This window comes from Colossoma macropomum, unplaced genomic scaffold, assembly GCF_904425465.1.
Source record: "Colossoma macropomum unplaced genomic scaffold, Colossoma_macropomum, whole genome shotgun sequence".
Lineage (NCBI taxonomy): Eukaryota > Metazoa > Chordata > Actinopteri > Characiformes > Serrasalmidae > Colossoma > Colossoma macropomum.
The window spans coordinates 2688890-2703018 of record NW_023494791.1 but is presented as its reverse complement, the minus strand read 5'-3'; the positions used below and the strand labels follow the sequence as shown (position 1 = coordinate 2703018).

The 14129-nt window shown below is 42.8% G+C and overlaps 1 protein-coding gene across 9 annotated transcripts in view; it reads right to left on the bottom strand.

The window, feature by feature from the left end:
* fgfr2 (fibroblast growth factor receptor 2) overlaps positions 1-13699 on the bottom strand; it is an 81098-nt gene extending 67399 nt beyond the window's left edge. For 6 of the 9 annotated variants that reach the window (XM_036573651.1, XM_036573654.1, XM_036573653.1 and 3 more), the window contains exons 1-2: positions 12901-13699; positions 7036-7288 (exon numbers count right to left, since the gene is read on the bottom strand). In XM_036573651.1, the coding sequence (XP_036429544.1) occupies positions 7036-7216 (181 nt within the window). In that variant the 5' untranslated portion in view covers positions 7217-7288; positions 12901-13699. The remainder of the gene's footprint in view (positions 1-7035; positions 7289-12900) is intronic. The other 3 variants (XM_036573655.1, XM_036573656.1, XM_036573648.1) reach the window with 2 other exon arrangements.
* Positions 13700-14129: the final 430 nt, after the last annotated feature.

Sequence of the window (14129 nt, the reverse complement as noted above, 5' to 3'; positions counted from 1 at the left end):
ACTAATTATATTACGCTCTTAAAAAGACGGTTCCTCAATGGTTCTTTGGTAACGACAGTGGTTCTATAGAGAACCAGGAACACACAAAGAACATTTACATGCTTTAACGGTTCTTTGAGTGCTCCTGGTTCTATATAGAACCACTGTCGTTACCAAAGAATCATTGAGGAAGCATATTTTTAAGAGTGTAATATAATGACCATATATCTACTATTCATTTGGCAACATTTGGTGTCCAAACTGAACACTGAGAACCACTGAATGTTAACAGTGTTATGTGCCAACAGCCAGCTCAGTCTGCTAAACTGGGCCTGGTCCGTAGTGGAGCAGAGAGTCAGCCAGCACTGTTTGCCAGACTTAAAATCTATGTTATAATCTTTCCAAGTGGCATTTAAAGTTTGTACGTGTGTAGTTAAATAGCTGGTGATGTTGTGTAGCCTATAATTAAGTGCAATCTTTCCCATTGTGTATGGTTGTATGCAAAAGATTGAACATGTCTGGTCAAATTTCATGTGTTGTTGATTTTGTGATCAGTTCTAATTTCTATTTATTTGCTGAGTTTAACAAATCAATATAAAATATTAAGTTCATATTTCCCCCCAAATGTGTTAAATTCAGCAAATAAACAGTAACTGTGCATTAAAATATTAAGAAGTGTGCTCTCTGTTGAGCACATGTCAGGCTCCAGTCCTCACAGAATGATTAAACACACCTGATTCAGCTCATCAGCTAATTAGCAAAACCTTAATGAACTGAATTCAGAGCGTTAGACGAGGGTAAACGCTGATCTCTGCACTTTGGCCAGGAAGGTCCCCAGTTTGACTTGCCTGCTGCAGAGGATGTGTTAAATTATTTTCACTTAGAGAATCAGCAACGTTTTAATACCACCATACATTTTAGGTAACAATAAATTAGAACGATGTACGAGTGAAGCAATGATGTGAAAAACATGAAAGAATGAACAAAATCATTTGCATCATATTTGAACTACGACCAGTCCATAGCTGTGCACATCACATTAGAGTGGAGGACAAACCGAATGTGCAAATGTCTTACAGATATGACATCCAGCAGTGCAGGATGAGGACGGTCTCCCATTTCACAGTGATACACAAGCTGCAGAGTGTTGTATTGGGGGGGATGTACAGAGGGGGGCAGCACGCATGGTGGCAGTTATTACGGATCAGCGCAACAGGTGGAGCACGCGCTCACTTTCTCACTTCTCCTCGTCTATTTGCACCTTTGACACGGCAGATAATTTGACTTTCTCCCAAAACGCAACAGCGTCTGCTCTCTCTGCCCAATTCTCACAATCCGCAATCACACGTCCGCAGGCCGGTGTGTGATTGAGACCATGACAGGCCTGGCGCATCTTGGGAGAACTCATGACGAAATCAGGCTCACGGTCACTCTCTCTCTCTTCCAGCAAACCCATTCCCACATGACTGATTACACCACGGCAGGAGAGGCTGCAGCCACTACTTTCAAACAGCTGTCACAGGAGTGCTTCTCTGAAAGCCTACACACCTATTTACACCCTGGCTCTGCGCGAGCCATGCCCCCCCTCCCCGTTCACCCACCCACTCCAGTTCCCCCTTCTCCTCCTTTCTTGTTTCCTCGCTCTTTCTTTTTCCCATAGGCCACTGAGATCGTAAGGCTCTTCCTCTGCCTCTCCTTTTCTTCCCCCTTTCTTCATTCTAATCTCTGACGCCTTTCAAATTCTAATTCGTGCCGGCTTTATCGTCATGACAATGGCATGCCCAGCCAAAGGGCACAAATCTCTCAGGGGCGCCCACGGCAACCGTCGGACAGACAATAATCCGGGCCCCTCGGAGCCCTCATTGGCCAGATTTCCCTCCAAAACCGCTCAGAGCCGGATAAACATTGTAATTTGGCGGAAGTGAGCTGAGGGTGGCACACGTACGTGCCTCACACGCACAAAAACAGATGTATTTTGCTTAGCAATGCATAAAGGTAAAGCAAAATGTCATGTACCCCAGCCAGGAGTGGACACTGCCAATTGGCCAGCCCCCTTGGCCACAACATTTCACATTTTGGTCACTAAAAATGCAGAGCCTGTGGCCTTGAAGATGGTCCGCCTGGCGTTACAGATGCTGTTCCATTGGCTGAAAGTTACTAATATCACTCCAGTGTTTCCCACAGGTCTGAAATAAACTTAAGGGGGAGCATCCTGGGTGTTAGCGGCTGGGGTGGGTGGGCTAAAATATAACATCACGATACATAAAGACATATTCACACATGCCGAATTTCTTTTTCCGAGGTTTGATAAGTTGGAACAGACAAAAATGGATCAGAAGGGCCACATATGAAAAAAAATATGATTAAAAACTACGAATATATTGATTTTATTTTACATTTCACAAACTACATCTAATTAAACTGGACACATTACGCTCTTTTTGTAATAAAACACGCAGTTCAGTCTTCTTTAAGTGCTCAAAAAGCATATTCTGGCATAATTTATCATGATAACCATAAAACTGTTGACACACCGCCCAGCCCTAGGTGGGTGTACATCTCAGTATTCTTTTCACCTAATTGGGTATTAAGTAAGCATTACATCTTTTCTAAGCACTGAACCAAAGAAATTCTGAAACACAAGCAGCTGATATCGCATCACGTTACACAAAGTGCGCCCTTGAGACACCATATAAAATATTTTGGAACTGGCTAGACAATAATACAATATAAAACACTTTGGAAATTGTTAAAATAAAATAAAAATACTTGGGTGGCTGTCAATATGCTCTGCAGGGCCACCCAAGCACAAACTATGTGTGGGAAACACTGCACTCTCAAAAAAATAAGGTTTTAAATAAAATACAGTGTTCAATAGGCCGCTGTTTCACTGAGGCTATCAGAAGTAGCTAAACGGCACCTGACAATATGAAATAACCTAGATTGGGTGACATCAGGTGGGGTGACCAGTATGATGGCAATGTTCCTTATTAGTCTGATAAATATTTGCTTTTTCAAAGCAACACCTGAATATTGTTGGTACTGACGCATTCCTGTTAATTGTAAATACAATGCATACACAATAAACATGTTTGGTCAAATGATTTATTAGACTGGCGCTAATGTGGCCCTAGTGACCAGCGCAAGGGTTTATCAATCTGTCCCCGGCTGCAGCACCCAAATATCCTGCAACTTGCACAACTTACAGCATCTGCTGGTCGTGCTAGATCAACACATGGGACACTTTTATTGGGTCTTATCAGCCAGGTGTTACATAGCATATAGTTACTGATTCAAACAGTGAGCACCGTGGCATCAGGATGCATGGCTGGCACCATAAAAGAACGTTGGCAATTAAAAAAGCAGCACACGCAGGCACCGCAGAGCACGCCAGCACTCTTAGACCTCAGTTTGCTTAGTGGGAGAGTGTGACCTCACTTGCCATAAAGAATGGGCGTGAGCAGACACTTTTACAACAGTCTAGTGTAATAATCAAATGCTGTTTAGCAACAGCTCCCCAGAACCCTCACCCTCCCATCCCCACCGTGCGATATTCTAGGTGGTTCTTTTCTCCGCAGAGAAGCCGCGGCCGGGAGAGTCTCGTGTGTCTTCTCGCCGTGCATTCCTCCCCACAGTACTGGCGCTACAGGTTTTGGGCATTCTCAATTTCAGCAAGAGCGTTTGGGTTCCACAGAGGGGAGGAGTGCAAGACAGACCTGCAGGGAGGGTGGAGGAGAAGAGAGAGGGATGAGAGGATGGCTGGAGAGATGGCAGGAAGAAAAAGGAGGGGGAAAAAAAAGTGACTTGGATCTCCAGCCAAGGTTTTAAACACAATCAAAGCGTGTTTGACTTCGTCTCGTCCTGTCCGAACGGACAAGACAAACAGACACTGAAGAACTACAACAGCCACTCCAATTACAATAAATACTTTGCCGAATCCAAAATAACAATGACTTGAGCCGAGCCAGTGTGGTCTCCGAAACTTTCCAGCTCTGGACCAAGCTTGGCAAGAACCTCTAGTTCCAACCGCAAAAACCCTCCTAAAGAACCAGGAGAATGAAAAGAGAAGAAGGACTCTAGATTTGAATTTTAACCACTTGCTTTCCCACACTTCCACACTCTTCCTTTCTTCTTCTGCCTCCCAGTGATGAACACACGATTCTGATCACATTCCCTATCTTCGCCACAAATCTTAAGGGAGAGAAAAGGAGGTTCAAAAGAAAAGAAATGGTCCGAATTTTAGAGCAACGACCGCTTGAATGCAGACGTACACAAGGCCCAGCTTATGTGAAACCGATGCCTGTTCACCTGGGCCACGCCACCTCTACTGTTACACCCACACTGGGAAAAAACAAAGTAGCAGGAGATCTGACCGCTCCAAGAAGCAGAGCTGATATGCTATCTCCAACAATTACCATTCACAGAGACAGAGCTTGGCCCCAGAGGGCATCAGCAGTGGTGGGGTGGGGGCTATCAAGCCATACCTCCAGGGGCTAATTACCAGACTGAAAGGACAGCAAGTCTGTCTCTTCCCAAGTCGTGCGTGTGCACAGGTGACTTGGCTGAGCTAGCTAAAGTGACGAAAGCAAGGCGTCCCAAGTTGAGGCTTACAGCCGTTTTCCCCATTAAGTGCATCTTGATATGTTTTACGTAGGTCATTTATGTCACGTATGGTCCAAAGAGCAATGTATGTTGTTCCCTTTTTCTTCTCCTGGAGCTTCCAAAGGGCCCATATCATGTAAAACTGAATTTTCCTCACGTTTATGTATGTAAACGTTGTTGAAGTTTCAAAATGTCCATTGCTACCCAGTCAATAAAGTCCATATATGGAAAATAAGCTACAAAAAGCAGCCCGGCATGCTTTTTGAATGATGCTCAGCCAATCAGAACAGAGATCATTTACATGTATGTCTTAAAGGTACAGTTACAACAGCCTGTTGAATTCTAGATCAGAGGTCACTAATAGGTGGACCACGGCCCGAGTCCGGACCCAGACGCTGTGGGTGGTCCTATTTTAATCAGCCTAACTTTTCTAGCCTTTATGGTATCAGTTTAGTGGCCTGGGAAATTCACAGACCAATCGCATGCGTTGTAAATATCACACGTGATGCTACTCAGCCAATCGGATCTGTGCATTACGATGAACACTGAGACTCAAGTGAGTGTCGCACACACAGGGAAGGGACGAGGAGAGACACAGCAGTCGGAGAAGAAAGTGAGTCATAGGAAAGTTATTTTACCATGGTGTGATCTAAAAAGAAAAAACTGAAATAAATGTTGTTGAAATATGATTGAATTGTGCTTTGATATTCAGTTGTTGACTGTATAAGATGTTGATATACCTACTAGGCTACTTCAGTAAACAGTATATGGCACTGAGTCATGATGCAAGTTAGACATTATGATGTTCTGGAGCTTTGCTTGAGGAAATTTTCTGGACCTTATTGAATTTTAATTAAAGACCCCCTCTTCTAGATGATAAAGAGAGGTTAGAAAAGTCATGTAGAAATGAATTATGACTGTTTTTGGTATATAAAACCACACAAATATAGAAAGTGGACCTCAGGGGAAAAGATAAAATGCAGAAAAATGTAGGACATGGGCTCTTTAAATCAACAGATAACGTAATCTTGTTAGGCCTAGCACTCAGACACCTTATAAGCACTTCAGTGTTATCAGCAGCACACTGGCCACTCTGGTCAGGCCGCTCCACCTTTCAGCGAAACCTTCCGGCCTATCCCTATCACATGACTCCCCACCCCAGCCACTTAATCCTCCATCACATGACCAACCATAATCTCCCTTCATAAGATGAGAGAAAAGAAGTGCAAAGAAAGTTTCACAACTTAAACTGCTGAACGTCAGGAGGTAAAATAAATAATCTAATAATAATAATATATAAACTGCTGATTTTTGATATAACCCAATTTACTGGATTAAATCAGACTTGTAGATAAGAGTGAAGGTATTTTTCAAGTGTATAGAACAGCAAGAAGGCCAGCCCCTTTGTGTATGGAGATCTTTCAACCTTAAGGGCAAAAGGGCATTTGGATAGATAGGCTTGTGAAGGTAGGTGGATAGCTGGGGGTTGGGGATCATCCTGAAAAGAATGTGTTAGACCCCCCCTGATAATTAGCATAGTGATTAGAGCCTCAGATTTATCTAGCACAACAGTTACAATTACCTGCTGGCCAGGACTTGCTGGAGAGAATGAAGTGAAAAAAAAGCTGTAACAAATATTACATAAATATGTTCCAAGGTAGGGGGGGTGCTTTTACAGGCACTGGAATGAAGATGCAGATAAACCACATCCCTTTTTAGGAAACCAAGAAAAGGGATGAGAAAAAAGGAAGAAACTCTCCTGTTTCAATTTCACCCCTTTCTGAGTGCGAGTGTGGTTTATTTTCTTCCCAAACAAACTAAAAGCTGCTTGGGCGGCGAGCGCATGCCAGCTAGCAGGTATGTGTGTGGTCCACGGCTGAGAACTACATTAGACTCAAGACAGAGAGAAACAGTGGAGCCACAAAAGAAAAAAAAAAATCAAAAAACAGCATGAAGGGTCTTTTCAAGTCTAGCAAAAGGAGCACGAAGACGTCAAAAGTAACTGCGCTTTCCATAACGCTGATAGAAGCGAGCATTTCATAACTCTAACTCTCCGTGTCAAACCAAAGCCTTCATCTAAAACTTCTCTGCCAGACCCTGGAGGACCGGCGTGTTTTCCAACAAAACAAAACGCGCCACGCATGAAAAGGTAAATGGCAAAAAATGTGTCATAACCAATGTAGTCTGCAAATGAGGCTTACTGCCTCTGCCTCGAAATGTTCTAGTAAGTGAATTTTCCCTCCACCTCATCCCTTCTTTCCCCAATAAAAACAAAACAGCTTTAGTACAGCTGAGGAGAGCTGTGTTGGAGAGGGAGCCATATGTATTTCGCTCCTTGTCACCAAAGCACACTGGTAGGATTCTCTCATCAAGTCTTCTCAAACCTCCACTCTTCCCGCCTGCAACAGTAACGTCCACCCCGCTGCCCTCATGCCGTCCGTCCAGACCACTCACCTTCGGCGAGCGCGGCCTCCTCCTCTTCGCCGGCCACGATGGGCGGCCGCGCCACAGACGCCGTTGCCAGGGTCAGAAACAGGAGCGCACCCACAAGCCACGGCCAGGCGGACATCCCGTCAGCGGCGGGCGTGCCTCCCCATCCCCCTTTCCTCGACCTCCCCCTGGACACTGATCCCATCTGAGGGGCTCCACCCAAACATGAACTTCTGGCTGTCCCAGCCCGTCACTCACTGGAATTCCCTCCAATCACCTGGGGCAGAAGATAACAAGGGGGACTGGTCAGAGAAGTGCGAGAGGACAGTAGGCAGGACGTCAGCAAAGGGAGATGACAGAAAAAAGGAAGGCATACTCCATGACATTTATTTGTAGCACAGTACTTTCCAATTAAAAGGGAAACGCTGATTTTTGAAAGTTTCTTCGTAATTAACCCATTAGGATATAAACAAAGTTTCACAGTGGTGGTGATAGGAACCAGACGTCTGCCTCTAAAAGCTCCCTCACAGAAAGTTAATGCATGAAGTAATTATGAATACCCTGCCTGATGCCTGATACACTGCTTTGTCCTTGTTTTGATATCAGGTTATGGACTAAAGTGTCTTTTTCAGTTGACTGATGGTGGAGTGGTACATTACGTATCATAGAAAAGCTCAGAATGCACGTGTAGGTTCATTCTTTCATTTTGGATTGCAGATAAATTGGCTATATTTGAACTGAAGACATTGGTTACTATTGGTGACTGGTTGCTGTTTCACATCAAACCACTCTGAGTGAATTCATTTATATCTTGACCACTGAACTATTGCTGGAATTCCCCTTTAAGACAGATCATTATCATTAAATCACACTATTAACAAATGGAGGTGTCAGAGACAGAGAGACGGAGCTACCATGTGTCAAAATGCTGTCGAACAAGACTTGCCACACAGGCATTCCAAAGCGCCGATACTAAAGAGCAGCCCTACTGTCTTACACCCACACGCCTACTCACTTATAAAAAAAGCGCTACTACGGAGTGAATCAGTAGTTGTTTCCATATCACAGCACTTGACAGAGCCAGAATAGTGAGAAAGACACTTCAAAAAACCAGGCGTTTCCAAATACTTTGCAAAAAGCAGGCAATGTGAAACCCAGTCTGCGTTACTAAAAAGAATGTAGTAATACAATAAAATACAAAACTAAAAGATTTCCATAGTGCTGCATGATATGTTTATAGCATTTATTGAGGCACTGATATGGGAATTGTAGGCCAGTGCTGACATCCAATGTTTTTCAAGCACCTATCTGCGGATACTCTTATATAAACACTGCTGTTGGAACAAAACCTCGTATCTCAATTTTTGTTGTTTTTCAGTTTTTGACATGATTTGAAAATGCCTGTCATCCTTTACGTTGTGTGTAAATTTCATCATGAACTAGACTAAAAGAAACGGCCCAAAGTGACTTGGAAAAAAGTCTGGTTCCATTGACTTACATTAAAAGTAAAGTATGTTTTTTGCTTCTCCTGTAAAGTTGCAATTTTGGAGAATTAAACATACATTTTGAAAAATTGGTGGACCTTTAAGGTAACAATCAGGTGGTTTAATCTTCTCCACTTACTTCTATCTGTCAGTTCATTGGGCCAAGATCAATGCACTTCAAGGGTTTTTAGTAAAAGCATTGGTTCTATTTAGAACCATAAGTTCCATATAGAAACGGCCCAAAATGACTTGGAAAAAAAGTCTGGTTCCATTAACTTACATTAAAAGTAAAGTATGTTTTTTGCTTCTCCTGTAAAGTTGCAATTTTAGAGATACAAGGTTTTGTTTTGACAGCAGCGATTCATAAAATGTAGAAACTGAGACTATTAGCAAAGACGTACAAATGTTACTGCAAAAATAATAATAATTAAAATTAATAAAATGCAGACTGGACCTAAACGTGCAATAAATTCATCGGTCTGAAATGTTAGTCAAATTTAAATATCTGTTCGATGCTGATCATACTTTTATATACGCAATTTTTTACCAATACCGATTAATCGTTCCGATGTCATCATGCACCCCTTGTTTAATAGTCCTGTAGGCCTGTTCATAGCAATCTAACACTTTTGTGCTACTTTACATTAAACTACTAACTGTCCCAGTTTACTAACACTGATCACTCTACCGCAATCCGTTTGAGTTTAATTTGCATTTTAAAACCTAATTAAAGCCTGATTGTTGTTAATTAACACACCAACAGAAGCAAAATGGCACTGATAGTTCTACTGGACTCCGTTTGAACTTCTTTTTGAAGAGGAATTTTCAAACTTTCCGCATAAATCAGTTTTTGTGATGTAAACAAAGTCGCTCGGAGTGGTTTGATGTGAAATGCTCCGTTCTAGAGAAACTTACTGGCTCAGATTTCTTTACAGTGGTGGTGATAGGAACCAGGGGTCAGCACAAACAGCTATTTTATACTATCCAGAATGACCAGTGAACTTACATATGTCTTGTTTTTTGTTGATGAGGGTGCAATAGTAGTAAATCTGACTTTTCTTTGGGGCCTATTTTGCCACACAACTCTCTGTATGTACCTCTCTGTCATAAATATGTTAAAAAATATCTATTTTAGCCCAAAATCTTATCAGAACTATCGTAAAATGTCTCAGAGTTGGTGTAGCGAACTGATCATCATTTCTGTCAGGGCGCTTTTCGAGGTGGACGTCTGGTTCCATTCACCGCCACTGTGAACGATTCTGATGTCTCTTGAACGGAGTTTTACATTCAAACCACTCTGAATTACTTTGTTTACATCTTGACACGTTTATTACGGAGCAATTTTGACGGGAATTCACTTTTCATGTTTACAGGTTTGTTTTGTAAAGGCCCTGAATGTTGCTAACGTTAGCAGAGACATAACGCGCTTAGCAGCAGTTCTACTGAACTTAACCTAACTAATCTGAATAATTTCATACATTTGTGTGTTTAATTTGGGAATATGTACAAAATTCTGTGAGAACATCCCATATAAAACCTCAAAAAGACCTCGAAATAATCTCAAAATGTACGAAGTAGTCGCGTTAGGTTAGCTGAGAGGAGCTCCTGTGCTGTTAGCGAAAGCTCGCTGCGGCTCGAGCCCGCTTTGCTGAGAGAGAGAGAGAGAGCGAGAGCGAGAGAGAGAGAGAGGGGGGCTTAAAGGGCAATTCCACCGACTTTTCCAAATTTCTGCACACTTAAATGCGTAAGACGTAAACAAAGATCTTTCAGAGTGGTTTGGTCTGAAGTGCTCCGTTCTAGAGAAACTTGCCGAGTCAATACTGTCCGCAGTGGCGGTGATAGGAACCAGACGTCCACCTCTACAAGCTCCCTCACAGAAAGTTACTACATGAAACGGTTCTGAATTTGCTGCCTGATGCACTTTTAAAATCCAAGAATGGTGGAGAGATACACGTAGGGTGTTATAAGGCAAAGTAGTCCCCAGTAAAACTTTTTTAATTCTACATTTATCACTATTTCACCATCATCATCATTCCATATAAAACTCTGTGTGGGTTTACTGGTGGTTTTGGATAGTAAATAAAATATCTATATGTGTGTTGTAGTCATGGCGACCCCTGGTTCCTATCACCACCACTGTAAAGACATCTCTACAATCTCTACAACCAACCATTTTGCACCAAACCACTCTGAATGACTCTGTTTGCATCTCAACAATTGAATTAGTGGAGTTTTGGTGGAGTTCCCCTTTAAGGTAACATCAGGCGGTTTAATCTTCTCCACTCACTTCTGTCAATTCATTGGGCCAATTACAGATTAATGCACTTCAGTAGCACTCCCAGGGTTTTTAGTAAAGGCAATGGTTCTATTTAGAACCATGAGTTCCATACAGAAGCTTTTCCATGCTTAAATGAAGTGGTTCTCGAAATAAAATGAAATGAAACGAAATGGTTCTTCAGATTGACGGAGAATGTGTTGTATATGGTTCTTGTAGAAACTTTTCTTAAAAGGTTCTGTATAGCACCAAGAAGTGTTCTTCTATTATATACAAACTTGACATCATAACAACCACAGAACCCTTTTTGGTGATATGTAGAACCATGTACAATACATTCTCCATCAATCTGAAGAACACTTTCACCATGCAAAGAACCATTTAAGCATGCAAATGGTTCTAAACAATACTCATGGTTCTAAACAGAACCATTGCCTTTACTAAAGAACCCTTGAAAAGCACATTTTTTAAGTATTTAACTCAAAATATGCCCAGTTTAGATTTTATCCCTTATTTTTACATAATCAGTGCAGTAAAGATCCGCCATGCAAATTAACCACAGCACGTTCACTTCACTGCTCATTGCCTCTTCTTTGGGGTGCGTTACTTATTTTTTGGAAATGTAGCTAATAAATTAGCTCAATACAAACCAACGCAAGCTGAAATGATGAGCTCCCGCATTCCTGCATATAACTGGAGAACAGCCCAATCCAGAGGCGTCACCATCCCTTTCTCATTCCAACTACTTTCTCAGAGCAATCGTGCCGAATGCTATTAGAGATTTACGGCCCTTTTTCAATGCAAACAATGCATTTTAGTGCCGAGTAAATGAGCAATCACTTAAATGAGGTGAATCTTAAGCTAACTGTGCCCTAATGTTTAGTCAATTCTTACTGTGTTTGCTGTTTAGATTAACCGCAAACTGTGTTAAACTATATGTTAGATTTCTCACCACAATCTCAAATCCATTATTTTTACTTTTAAGTTTTTTTTTCTATGCAACCATATATAAAAACCTAAAACATTCATCAAATGTGACTTTTTTTTTACTCTTCTGCAAATACAACTTTCCTTACAAAAGAAATTTGAAATGCTGCACTGTGAGTTAATTCATAAGTCAAATATTTCAGCAAAAGATCCCAAAACATCAGGGAGGCCGGACAGCGTCCGCTAAAACTGCATGTAAAACAGTCTGAAGTTAAAGCTCCATATCGAGCCTGCTTTATCACTTTTGGTGCATAAATAAATAAATAAACAAATAAACAAAAAGCAGTCACTACATACAGGTGGACGATATGGCAAAATGTCATATCACAATACTTCAAAGCTTTTATTAAACTATGTGTCAAGATATTTATTTTTTTCTGACGTCTCTTAAGTTAGAAAAGACCAGCTAAGCAAGCCCACATTTTAAAAGCACCATCAAAAACCATGAATTAATTTATTTGTAATCAACATTTCACCCCCGGCACTAATTTAATCCGGTTAAACAGGACTAATTAGGCTCTCTTTGTGATCAAATATGCAGTTGCTAAGTGCTAAGTGTTCTTTAAGTACTGATCACATCCACGATACGCTATCATGTTGCATATCGTGATTTAATTTATCACGATAATGTTAAATATCGTCAAATTGCCCAGTTCTACACTTTTACAAAGGTGGTTCTTCAAAAGTTCTATAGTGAAGTGAAGGGAAATGTTCTATTTGGAATCATGAGTTCTATGCATGCTTAAATGGTTCTCTGCGTGATGAAATTCAATGGAGAATGTGTGGTTCTATACAGCACCTTTTTTGAAAATGGCTCTATGTGACACCAAAAAGGGTTCCAAGCTTGACAACGTAACAGTAGCAGAACCTTTTTGGTGCTGTTTAGAATCACATACAACACATTCAACAATCAGAAGAACCATTTCATCATGCTAAGAACCATTTAAGCATGCAAATGGTTCTATAGAGAACTCATGGTTCTAAATAGAACCACTGCCTTTACTAAAGAACCCTTGGAAAAGCATCTTTTTTAAGTGTGCACCTCAAAATACGCGTTGAAGAACATGAAGAACCGTCCTTTTTAAGTGTGTAGTCACTGTTTGGGTCGCGCTGCTGAACTTTATGGCCCAAAAACGAACTCACCGCTGCGGAGTGAAGCGCTGAGGATCCCGATCCGCATAAACAGGGCAGGCAGGCGGGGACATATGGGCAGCTATTCGCCCACAGCTCACCTCCTTCTCCGCTTCCCCGCAGTCCGGACGCCCCCCGAAAAGAAAAGGCTCTCTGCAAAAAACTATTCCAGAATCACTGCCAGCCCGGATCCTCCGCAGGCGCCGCGCACTTTCAGCGGTAAAATCCCCGAAATCCGTTTGAAAAGCAACCGAAACTTTTTTTTCCTCTTTCTCTCTCTCCGTCTCTTCCTCGCCGAGCCGTCCTCGTCTCCCTCGGCTCCCCCGAAAAGAGCCGCAGCCTCCGTCCACCGCGCTCCTGCCGAGAAAAAACGAAGCGAGCCGAAGCGTTTTCAGCGACTGGCGACGGAAAAACTCGCTCGTGTCCACATCCCCCGTCAGAGTGCGCGCGGCGCGGGCGGCTGGCTCCACAGACGAGTTCTCCTCGCGCTCGCCTCGAGACTCTCCGAGGATCCTGCTTCTTTTCTCAGACGCTTTTGTCAGGTTTACGGGTTTTTTTCTTCCTTTCCTCCTCCTTCTCCCTTAACTCTCTCTCTCTCACACTCTCTCTCTCTCTCTCACACACTCTCTCTCTCTCTCTCTCCTCTCTCTCTCCAGCCCCCTCAAGAAATGTCACTCCCCCCTCCTTGAAACCCGAGCCGTTTCCTCACTGTAGTTTTTCGCTCCTCCGCCAATGACGGAGCGCAGACGCTCAGCTCAGCTCTGCTCCAAATAACCCTCAGAGCTGGTGGTGTAGCAGACCTTCTGCAAAAAAACAGAGAGTAAAAAACTTTTGGCCGATAAACGGAGCCCCCCCTCCCCCTATATCATCTCTACCCTCACGATGTTTCCACAATAGCGCCGCCTATTGGCCACGCACGTTCCTTTAGCAAAAAAACTTGCTCTCCAGTGTCAGAAGTAGGCCTGTCCATCTGCAGAGCAGCAGCACTGCAGCCTCAGCCCCCACCGTCTCAGACCCACACTCTCAGCTCCCTGCGCCTCTGTTCAGGAGCTGCAGCCGCACTTTAGACTCCCTGCGCCTCTGTTTAAGAGCTGCAGCCGCACTTTAGACTCCCTGCGCCTCTGTTTAGGGGCTGCAGCCGCAAGTTAGACTCCCTGCGCCTCTGTTTAGGGGCTGCAGCCGCACTTCAGACTCCCTTCGCCTCTGTTTAAGAGCTGCAGCCGCACTTTAGACTCCCTTCG